This window comes from Berghia stephanieae, chromosome 10 (genome assembly GCF_034508935.2).
Source record: "Berghia stephanieae isolate SIO BIC M18660-M18661 chromosome 10, UCSD_Bste_1.3, whole genome shotgun sequence".
NCBI classification, from domain to species: Eukaryota; Metazoa; Mollusca; class Gastropoda; order Nudibranchia; family Aeolidiidae; genus Berghia; species Berghia stephanieae.
The window spans coordinates 17,241,765-17,254,225 of NC_088369.1; the positions used below are offsets into that span (position 1 = coordinate 17,241,765).

A 12,461-nucleotide genomic window follows, 5' to 3' on the forward strand; every position below is an offset into this window, starting at 1 on the left:
ACAATAGCAATTGCTTGCTACAATTTGGATGGGACAATAGCGTGAAACAGACAATAGCAATTGCTTGCTACAATTTGGATAGGACACTAGCGTGAAACAGACAATAGCAATTGCTTGCTACAATTTGGATGGGACAATAGCGTGAAACAGACAATAGCAATTGCTTGCTACAATTTGGATAGGACACTAGCGTGAAACAGACAATAGCAATTGCTTGCTACAATTTGGATGGGACAATAGTGTGAAACAGACAATAGCAATTGCTTGCTACAATTTGGATAGGACAATAGCGTGAAACAGACAATAGCAATTGCTTGCTACAATTTGGATGGGACACTAGCGTGAAACAGACAATAGCAATTGCTTGCTACAATTTGGATGGGACAATAGCGTGAAACAGACAATAGCAATTGCTTGCTACAATTTGGATAGGACACTAGCGTGAAACAGACAATAGCAATTGCTTGCTACAATTTGGATGGGACAATAGCGTGAAACAGACAATAGCAATTGCTTGCTACAATTTGGATAGGACACTAGCGTGAAACAGACAATAGCAATTGCTTGCTACAATTTGGATGGGACAATAGCGTGAAACAGACAATAGCAATTGCTTGCTACAATTTGGATAGGACAATAGCGTGAAACAGACAATAGCAATTGCTTGCTACAATTTGGATAGGACACTAGTGTGAAACAGACAATAGCAATTGCTTGCTACAATTTGGATAGGACACTAGCGTGAAACCGACAATAGCAATTGCTTGCTACAATTTGGATAGGACACTAACGTGAAACAGACAATAGCAATTGCTTGCTACAATTTGGATAGGACACTAGTCTATCGCAAAGTACTTTCCACCAGATGACAAACCCAGCTACCCAATCACTGCTGGATGGAGAGGGCGGGGTCAAAAAAAAAAAATCTCGACTACACTCGGGATTGATCTCAGTCCCTTGACAGGGGTAGCCAGTGCTCTACCAACTGAGAGCTATTGGATCCCCCTCAATTTATATTGGGAACTTTAGAATCACCAAGGAAAAGCTAAGCTCTTAAAAATACTCAAGAGTATTGAGTCTCTTTACAGGGGTAGCCAGTGCTCTACCAACTGAGAGCTATTGGATCCCCCTCAATTTATATTGGGAACTTTAGAATCACCAAGGAAAAGCTAAGCTCTTAAAAATACTCAAGAGTATTGAGTCCCTTTACAGGGGTAGCCAGTGCTCTACCAACTGAGAGCTATTGGATCCCCCTCAATTTATATTGGGAACTTTAGAATCACCATGGAAAAGCTAAGCTCTTAAAAACACTCAAGAGTATTGAGTCCCTTTACAGGGGTAGCCAGTGCTCTACCAACTGAGAGCTATTGGATCCCCTTCAATTTATATTGGGTACTTTAGAATCACCAAGGAAAAGCTAAGCTCTTAAAAAACTCAAGAGTATTGAGTCCCTTTACAGGGGTAGCCGGTGCTCTATCAACTGAGAGCTATTGGATCCCCTTCAATTTATATTGGGTACTTTAGAATCATCAAGGAAAAGCTAAGCTCTTAAAAATACTCAAGAGTATTCAGTCCCTTTACAGGGGTAGCCGGTGCTCTATCAACTGAGAGCTATTGGATGCCCTTCAATTTATATTGGGTACTTTAGAATCATCAAGGAAAAGCTAAGCTCTTAAAAATACTCAAGAGTATTCAGTCCCTTTACAGGGGTAGCCGGTGCTCTATCAACTGAGAGCTATTGGATCCCCTTCAATTTATATTGGGTACTTTAGAATCATCAAGGAAAAGCTAAACTCTTAAAAACACTCAAGAGTATTGTTCTATAAGGAAAGCAGACAAGTGCGTATTTTCCTCTTTAACGGCTATGTTGTCTTGTGGTATGACACTCGCTTTCGGATCGGAAGGTCCTGGGTTTGAGCCTCTCTCGGCGCATAGTTGAGTCCTTGGAAAAGGCTCTTTACTCACATTCCCTTACCGTACTCAGGTGTAAAATGAGTACCTGGCCGTTTACAGCATTGTCTCTGTCCGAAAAAATTGTAATATCGCTTAACAGGCATCATGTGTCACATCCTACATGTTGCTGTTGGCTAGGGACCCCTTGTAAAGCGCTTTGAGCAAGTTTAGTGGATATTGCACTATATAAAAGCTCATTTTTAAAAGTTTTTGTTTTTTTAAAACAAAAACATTGCGTAAACATTGCGTAAATCTTGCTCCGTAAGGATGGACCAGTGCCAAAACTCCCTATAATTTGATCCCCTTCTCACAAACGGTGACTTGGAATGAGATCACGTTTATAAAAAAACACAATTAGTTTGTGACATCATATTGATACTATGCATTTAGTTAAAAAACGAATAACATCCGCCAGAATGATATAACGGACCAACACACAAAACAATGTATTACGTTAAACATTTATAGTCTGATTTATACAATTTACAGACTGGAGATGTAGCGACTACTACCACATGCATAGCTGCCAACTTTTCAAAATGCAAAAACGTATTATTATACGCGGTGCGGTGCGGCGCAGACGCCCAATTCATGTCTTAAAATGGCCTATTTATTAATGTACTTAAGTACTAGAATGGTCAGAACTGTAATACTAAGAGAAGCTTACCTTTATCATCATACTGGGTAGGCATAAATTTTCTCCCAAGATAATTTTTATCAGATTTTCTTCTTTTTTTTTTTAATTTTTCCTGGAGTTTTTTTCTTTTTCTGGATTGGCCAAATAGTACTAAGTACGATTTTATCGTACTGGTTGGCAGCTATGCACTTGCAATCCCATGCAGCAGTTTGAAAAACTTCTGGAAATCTACATTGAGGTAAAAAATCTCAAACATTGTCGATCACTCACCTTGGCCTGCTTGTCCATCATCTTGCGGAGTTCAGAATGGTAGAAGGCCATGACCTCCTGGCAGTCCTGTCGTACTTTGGTCCCCTCGCTGTTGTACAGGAAACAGTTACTCTGAACCAGGTCCATGTCGGCGTCAAAGTCCTCAAAGCTGGAGTACTGGCCCTCCTGGAAAACACACACGCATTGTTTTTATTGGTTTGTTTTTTAAAGGTTTTACGGTGCTTGCAATCCATTAATGTCCAGACCTGCCAATCAGTACGATTAATCGTATTTTAGTATGATTTTTGGACCCCGAATACGCGGATACGATTTTCGTGGATGCTAATTTTAAATGGCCATTAAGTTTTAGTTTCTCGATAAATCGATAATTTTGTAATCATTAGAGATTGCTTGAATGATGAAGATCAGAGTTTATTTTGATTTGGGATTGATGTGTCCTTTTATATAAATTTTTGTATAGTGCGCACTTTTTTTCCACATGTGAGGACAAAATACACTTTTTTGCTTAAAAAAATACACTTTTTAGGGTCATGGATTACACTTTTCATCCTGGGAAGGTTGGCAGGTCTGAGGTCATATCCGCGCCAGTAAAAAGGAAGAAAATGGGATAGTAAAAAGTTCTAGAAGTGTTGTTTGTTTTTAAAGGTTTTACAGCGCTTGCAACACATTAAGGTTATATCAGCGCCAGTAAAAAGGAAGAAAATGGGATCGTAAAAGTTCTAGAACTACAATGAACAGCACCAAAAAAAAAAAAAAAAGGCAAGACAAAGGGGAATTTGTTCAAATAGGAAACAACAGATGTAGATTCCAAAAGCACACTATCAAAGTGCTTGGTTTGAGATCAACTAAAGTCTCATACAGACACGAGCACAGGTCCCAACTAAGAGGAATACACTCAAATATTTAGAAATCATATATATAACATGTAAACAAAAATAATACAGTGCGTAACAGAGAGATGATTTACAAGGAAAAAACTATCATCTCCCAAAATTCTAATCATATATTTGACTGTTTCCCTCTCAGCCAGGGTATCAGAGATATATTTTATTGATCCTGAATGGAAATGCAGGGCCAAGACAAAACCAAGTATTCTCATTCCAAGACAAAGACAGAAAGCATGTTGGAAAACAGATATAGGGGGATAGAAGACACAGTCAGTACCTCACACAAGAAAACTATATATATATATATGAAGCCAAAGCTGGAGTACTGGCCCTTCTGGAAAACACACACACACACAAGAAAACAACAGGGTGTAATAACACAAAAAACCCAAAGATTTAAATATAACAATCCAATATTATCTAATCGACGTGTTTCTATGAAATTTTTACATAATTCATGTTACAAAGAGGATGACACTGATTACGATAATAATGATGACAAAAATAAAAATGGCAAAGATGATGAAGAAGATTACCTTGACAATGATTTAGACCTGTAAATGAGCTCTATAAAAATTGACTGAGACTGAAACTGAAACTCTTCGTATCGGAAAAATCCAAAGAATCGAGATGAATAGTAAAAAGTAAGCTCACATGAGCAAAACAATGGCAGAAAACTTATTTACGTGGGAATTAATCAGGCTACTTACTATTGTTTCTTATAATTAGGTACCCACATCAGTGAAGAAACGGTCAACCAGTTTGTTTACAACGTGAAGCAATCGAGATGTGCTTGTAGCAATCATATACCTTTCGATTTGAATGTGTCTTCATATCGCACTTCCGGCATTCGCATTTAACTTTTTAATACTTTTAGGTTCTGCCAAGTAAATGTGCTCAATTTTGGCTTAGACAAAACAGTGAAATTTATCGCTCGGCGGCTCAGTTAAAATTGGCTACCATCGGGATCACGACAGGTTTGGAAAGTGAAAAGATAATTTCATGAAGGCTGTGTGAAAATACACTGGGGTGTGTTCAGACACGGCAATTCTAAGAAGCATCGCTTAGCCCGTGGCAATATATCCATCGTAAATATAAGCGTCCCTTGAGCTATGCGTAGCGCTGTGGAACATTCCTAATTACTTCACGGTCATTCGACTACGATTCATGAATTCTTTCTTTCTTTCCTTTTTAAAAATATTTGATTTTGACGAATTGACTGATTTCAGTTAACTGACTGAGAATTTACAGGTCTAAATGATTATAGAGGTGGTGTTGATGGCGATGACTAAAATGAATAAGATGATGATGATAATAACTAGAATAGCGAAAATCCATTGACTGCGTTAATCTATACAAAAGTTTTATGTGGGAAATTCAATCATTTTGAAACATTCCCACATGACGATGTTTACACAAAATGTCGACAATCAAGAAATAAATATTGATTGATGATGATGAATTGAGCGGAAATACCTTGAGTTTTTTCCTCATGGTGGAGAAGTCGATGGGATTTTGTACTACCGTGTAGTAGTCTGGGGCATCCAAGGGATCCACTGTGGACAAAAAATAACTAGGATGACGGTGATGATGGTCATGATGATGGTGATGGTGATGGTCATGATGATGGTGATGGTCATGATGAAGTCATGATGATAATGGTCATGAGGAAGTCATGATGATGATGGTCATGAGGAAGTCATGATGATGATGGTCATGATGATGATGATGGTCATGATGAAGTCATGATGATGATGATAGTCATGATAAGTCATGATGAAGACATGATGATGATGATGATGGTCATGATGATGATGATAGTCATGATGAAGTCATGATGATAATGGTCATGAGGAAGTCATGATGATGATGGTCATGATGAAGTCATGATGATGATGATGATGGTCATGATGAAGTCATGATGATGATGATAGTCATGATAAGTCATGATGAAGACATGATGATGATGATGGTCATGATGATGATGATAGTCATGATGATGATGATGATGATGATGATGGTCATGATGAAGTCATGATGATGATGATGATGGTCATGATGAAGTCATGATGATGATAAAAAAATGATGAATAAAAAAAGTCAGACATCAATCTAAACAAAACAATTATTTTGGATTCAATTCCCTTTACAAAGCGGCCAACGCCTTCAAGGGCCAAAATGGGACTACCTAACGTCATGAGAGGCATTTGAGATGTGGGTTTATAGAAGAATGTTGAGGCTAGCACGGACGGACAGGTATACGAACGAGGAAGTGTTGGAGAAGGTGAGAAAGAGAAGAATATTGATTGATACCATCAGAAAGAGGCAGTTACGGTTTCTGGGACATGTGTGGAGAAGAGATGAAATAGAAAAGTTGGTAACATCTGGGATGATCGAAGGAAAGAGAGGTAGAGGAAGACAAAGAATGACTTTTAAAAATAACCTAAGAATGGCCAAATGTGATTTAAAAAGCAACACAAACTTCATGCGCACCGCAGAGGATCGTGATTTGTGGAGACAGCTGACCGGCTACGTGCTCAAGGGCACAAGCCGCGATGGATGATGAACGTCATGACCCAAAAACAGCAGTATGTTTGGACTATTATACAATAATATAATCTAGATTTAGAGCCTTTTTCTTTTGCTGCTTCTCATTTGATAGTCAAAAATGTATAATTCTGGAATACGCGGGGGTCATTTCCATATTTGATGCAGTTCTGCCATGTCCTGTTAAGAGGCGATTTGAGGAAACACAGTATTTCCTGGCATTGTGGAATGCATTGGAGGTGCATAATGAAACGATTCTTGAATGGATTTCACGGTTGTGCAGTGGCATTGGAAACTTGTTCGAAAATTAGAATGCAGGAATTCGCAAATCCTGTATTCTGGGCTGTTAAAAAAAAAAAAGTGTGATAAAGAAACCTACCAGGAAAAGTAAACCATTCAGCAGCTGGAATATCAGACTTGTCTCGAGCTGATCCTCGGAACTGACAAACTTTCATCAAAAGTCTGGAGAATACAGGATAGGAAAACGTCTACAACATCATTTGTTATACATCAATAAAGACAAACAATTCTTTCTACATTAAGCCTGGTCCTTCTCCCTTCGATCTTACATATGATGTGTGTGTGTGTGTGTGAGTAAGAGTGCGTGTGAATTCTAGTCCTTCCTTTTTCAAACCTTACACATGATACGTGTTCTGAGTGTGTGTGTGTGTGTGTGAATGCTATTGTGCAACAGATAGATATTACCACCACCAACAAATTTGGTCAACTATTAAACATTTATCTTTCAACTCAATGGCACAGTAATGGAGAAAGTCACCCCATCATTTGTATAAAATCTGCACTGATGGGTAATTTGCCTTTTGCAGATAAAGACGTTGAATTTGAACTTGAATTTCAAACTATAGTAAGAGGGACAATTTTACAGATGTACACCACAGTTGAAGAAAAAGAAAACCTATTTTAAACTCTTTTTGCTCATATTTCTATAACAGTCAGCTTGATATCCCAAACCATCAGATATGAAGAAGAAAAAAAATGAATAAGATATGATACAGAGGGGTAAATGATATTGCATTTTATACACCATCACATGTATAGAAGAAAAGAAAATGAATAAGATATATAAATATATATATATATTATTATTTAAAATATTTACCACAATGTTTGAGACAGTCTACATTAATGTTTCAGGCTTAATTTGCCATCGTCAGGACTGAGTTGTTTTGTTGACTGTTGTTGTTTCTTGAAGTGGTTCCGGTTTAAAGTTGCTTAACAAGAATTTACGCCGATGGGGACACCTTCCGTATATCTCACTTTTCATGTTGAGTGTGGCTTCATGAGGTTGTTTGATTATAGTATATTTTTCTTCCAGGCATAAGCTACATTGTTTTGATGTTGGTGTGTATCCTGTTGCTTTAGATAAAATTTTCCATGAAATGTTGTGGTCTATTTTGTTGTCTTTTAATTTCCAAATATGTTCGCTGAGTTTTGTGGATGTTTTTTTGTTAGTGTTTCTAAATGTTGAGGTGTGGAGGTTGTATCTTGTTTTGTAGGACTAACAGAAAATAATTTCAAAACAAGATACAACCTCCACACCTCAACATTTAGAAACACTAACAAAAAAACATCCACAAAACTCAGCGAACATATTTGGAAATTAAAAGACAACAAAATAGACCACAACATTTCATGGAAAATTTTATCTAAAGCAACAGGATACACACCAACATCAAAACAATGTAGCTTAAGCCTGGAAGAAAAATATACTATAATCAAACAACCTCATGAAGCCACACTCAACATGAAAAGTGAGATATACAGAAGGTGTCCCCATCGGCGTAAATTCTTGTTAAGCAACTTTAAAGAAACAACAACAGTCAACAAAACAACTCAGTCCTGACGTGGCAAATTAAGCCTGAAACATTAATGTAGACTGTCTCAAACATTGTGGTAAATATTTTAAATAATAATAATTCGCTCCATTACTGCATGTCGAGCACTTTTCGTACCATATTTGTATCAAACACGATTCTAATATATATATATATATATATATATATATATATATATATATATATATATATATATATATACATGATACCAAGGAGGAAAAAAATATAGTGTTTTATACACCAAATGATTTGTATAATATTTTTCTTACAAAACATTTTTTTTTCATTAAAACAAAAAAGGGGCAAACTCACGTGGATGCCAATTTGACCCATCCAGCCCCGAGGGATTCTCCATCCGTCTGATTTTTCCGTTTCCGCTTGCTGCTCCTCACCGGTGAAGTCTGTTGGTCTCCAGTGGCACTGGACGGCGGCAGGATGATGGTGGTGGCAGCAGGTGGCGTCGTCACAGCAGACATACTGGTTGTGGAGATGGAGGTCAATGAAGGGGTGGGGAGGTTGGTGGCTGAGCCGTCCACCACACGATGGTTGGGGACTGTGTCATCATGCGAAAAAAAGAGAGAAAAAAAAGGTTAACTCACTCAATCCTGGAGATTTTTGCTACTTTTCAAAATTGGAGAAAATGTATAAAAATGAGAATCTACTTAGTTTTATTCAATTATCATTAAAATGTAAAAACTAAAAACATTAGCTTTGATGCTACCCCTATAATTTGTCTCATAAAAATGTAATAAAAGTAACCCGGGCAAACTACGGATATAGTCGGTGTTAGGGTTGAGTGAGTTAATAATCAAATTTTAAAAACTAAGGTTTGCAATTTTTATAGTGCTTACTGAGCTGCGAACCCAAGGTGTCAAGAAATCAAGGATAGAAGGTCAAATCAATTTTTCAGAAATGTTGACCCTACAGCTGTCTGTCATGGCCGATTTTAAGTCGACTCAGCTGTCTGTCATGGCCGATTTTAAGTCGACTCAAATGCATGACTTTTGTCCGAGAAGACTGTCATTTCCATAACTTTCAGCAAGAGATTAGTAACTGTGATGAGACTCTAACTTCTGGAGAAAACACAGTGTCGTATCACAACTATCCCTCATCTCTTGTAAAAGCAATGGAAACAACTGTCAAATTCTGGCAAAAGTAGGGGGGGGGGGGGGGGGGGGGGGTGGGGGGAAATCAGCCCTGTCACCTCTAGGGTTAATATTCCCTTCATTCATCCTCTTGACGCTATTTAAATCACACACTTAACTCACTCAACTCAATCCTAGAGATTTTTGCTACTTTTCAAAATTGGAATAAATGTATTACAAATGAGCATGTGCATAGAAAGTTTTATTTAACTATCATTAGCATGTAAAAACTAAAACTAAAAGCATCAGCTTTAACACTACGCCTATAATTTGTCTCAGAATTATGTAATAAATAGGCATGGGGTACAAGTAACCCCGGCGGGTAAACTACGGATATAGTCGGTGTAGGGTTGAGTGAGTTAAGGGTAAGCTCATATTAATACAAGGAGAAAGTACACGGTTTCTAGAGATTGTCATATTTTTCCTCATTGGCACCATTTTTACATATTATTTAAAAATTGGTAATTTTTGTAACCGTTGGCATCTCTCTCTCTTTTTTTTTTTTTAAGGGTTTTACAGCGCTTGCAACACAATGAGGTTATATCAGCGCCAGTAAAAAGGAAGAAAATGGATAGTAAAAAGTTCTAGAATTACAATTAAAGCACCCAAGAAAAGGTAAGACAAAGGGGAACTGGGAACAAATAGGGATCAGATGTAGATTCCAAGAGTATACCACCAATGTACTTAGTTTGAGATCACCTATAAGTCTCAAACGGACACAAGCACAAAATCCCACAGAGAGGAATACACTCAAATGCTTACATTATACACTAAAAATAACAAATATAATAATACATAACAGCTGATTTACAAGGAAAAAAATATCATCTCCCAAAACAATAACTATGCATTTGACTGTTTCCCTCCCAGCCAAGACTCCAACCAGGGCCAGGACAAAACCAAGTAACCTCATTCCAAGACAAAGACAGAAAGCATGTTGGAAAAAAATATAAGGGGATAGAAGTATGGACCTCCCTGCCCGCTATGGGAGGTCAGGATCCCCACCCAGGCTGGCATCTCTGACCGTGGCTGGTGTCAGCACTGCCCGCCTGCCAAGTCAGCAGTTCAACATTTCCATGAACATAAAATCAAACATAAAAATATAATTTGTAAAATCAATAAATAAAATAAACCAAAACACGTACCTTCTTTAACCTGACTAGGTCTTTGAGGAGTCGTGTTTGACAAGTCCACACTGGTACGAAGATCAGAGCTTGTTGTAGACAGTCTTATCTGGATATATGGATATATTGATATATATATATGGATATGGATTATCTGGATGAAACATTCAATAAAATCAATTAATATTTTTCCATCATTCATTTGATTCATTTGAAAAAAAAACCAAAACAATTCAATGACCTTAACTTCAACAGTTGCTGTGCTGCCTTGCAAATGAGAAGGATCAGTATTAGTCTAGGAGGATAAATATATAATCACAGTTAAGACTTAAGAGAAGAGAAAAAAAACAAACAAAACAACGAGTTTGAGATCACCTTAAAGTCTCATCCATTCATAAGCACAGGATCCCAATGATAGGAATACACTCAAATGTTTACAGAATATATCAAAAACAGAAAATATAACAATTTACACAACAGAGAGATGATTAACAGATTTAACCAAAAAAATTTCTCCCAAAACTAAAAATAATTAGACTTATAAGAAAAGTTAGCAACAACAACAACAACAAACAAAAAAAAAAAAACAAAAAAAAAAACAAAAAAAAAACGAACAAAAAATCATCCCTGACCTCATCCTCCAGAGAATGTTGTGTCTGTTGAAGTTGATGGCCTGTAGTAGTCGTGGTCAAGTCATCGAGTCTCAGCGTGATCACTTTAGGACTCTTGTCCAAGACTGGAGCTTTCACTGACAGTATGGTGACTGGTGCTGCTGGTGCTGGTGGATCTGATGATGATGGGGATGGTGCTGGTGGTTGTGGTTGTAGTGTGACACTGGGTGTTGAATTGCTTGCTGACAGGGTGATGGCATTCTTTGGAACAGTGTGCTGCTGAAATGAGAAATAATTTAAATCCTCTTTCCAAAAATGTCAGAGAAATGTCTTTTTTTTAAAAAACATCTGTGCCCTCAACAGATATTGATAAAAGCAGACAAGCCTAGCACTATGAAAAATTTGTAGAATCACGAAAATTTGGCTCCAATTTCAGAACTTTTCTGAACATTTCTAAGTCATTAAAACTTATTGAAGATTAAAGTTGATTTTAGATTACATATTTTAAAGGATTTTGGAGGGTTATCTAATCACTGTGAGGGTAAATTGTGCAGCTATATAATAATAATAATAATAATAATAATAATAATAATAATAATAATAATAATAATATAATAATAATAATAATAATAATAATACTTTATTGCATCCCAAAAAGGAAATTTTTTGTACAGACGTGTTATAATTTACACATAAGATAAAAATACAATGGAAATAGGATGTATATATATAAAAAAGGAGCAGCTCTATAACCAGAGCTGCGCTTTATAATATGAATAATTTCAACACTGTAAAATAGTTAAAACTGTCACTATAAATTGAAAATTGAAAAGATTGCAAAACAAATAAATTAATAAATTAATATTTATATTTTTAAAAAGTAAAAATGAGAAATAATTATATAAAATGATTATTGCTTGTTGTTATAAAGCCTAATACTGGACGGCAGAAAAGATTTTCGGTGTCTCTCTGTTTTCGTTGAAATAGAGAAAGGGCGACTACTTCTTTCTGACAAAATAATTGATGGTCTTAGTGGATGATACTGGTCATTTAATATTTTAGTTATTTTATTTATACAAAATTTCTCGTGTAAAAGATCTACATCGTCAACATCATTTATATAGCGTTTAATGGATTTTTTAATATTTGAATTTATTTTGTTCCTTTCCACTGCTAAGCAATTGCCTCCCCAAGCTGTTATACAAAATGACAAAACACTTTCGATTACTGCTCTATAAAATAATGTGCAGAGGGTTTTATCTATTCTAAACTGAGAGAGTTTCGATAAAAAATATGTACGTCTGCACATCTTATGCCTAATTATTTTCAAGTGTTCATCCCACTTGAGCCTGTCATCAATCGTTACACCAAGGTATTTGTAGTGAGGAACTCGCTGGACGAATTGGTCCTTTAATTTTAACGGTTCTATCG

The 12,461-nt window shown here is 36.5% G+C and overlaps 1 protein-coding gene across 3 annotated transcripts in view; it reads right to left on the bottom strand.

The window, feature by feature from the left end:
* The window catches only part of LOC144980740 (uncharacterized), a 53,545-nt gene that overhangs the window by 3,170 nt on the left and 37,914 nt on the right, over positions 1–12,461 (bottom strand). For 2 of the 3 annotated variants that reach the window (XM_078928479.1, XM_078928477.1), the window contains exons 21-26: positions 11,052–11,309; positions 10,441–10,528; positions 8,463–8,703; positions 6,674–6,756; positions 5,224–5,303; positions 2,861–3,025 (exon numbers count right to left, since the gene is read on the bottom strand). In XM_078928479.1, coding sequence (XP_078784605.1) covers positions 2,861–3,025; positions 5,224–5,303; positions 6,674–6,756; positions 8,463–8,703; positions 10,441–10,528; positions 11,052–11,309 — 915 coding nt within the window. The remainder of the gene's footprint in view (positions 1–2,860; positions 3,026–5,223; positions 5,304–6,673; positions 6,757–8,462; positions 8,704–10,440; positions 10,529–11,051; positions 11,310–12,461) is intronic. The other variant, XM_078928478.1, reaches the window with a different exon arrangement.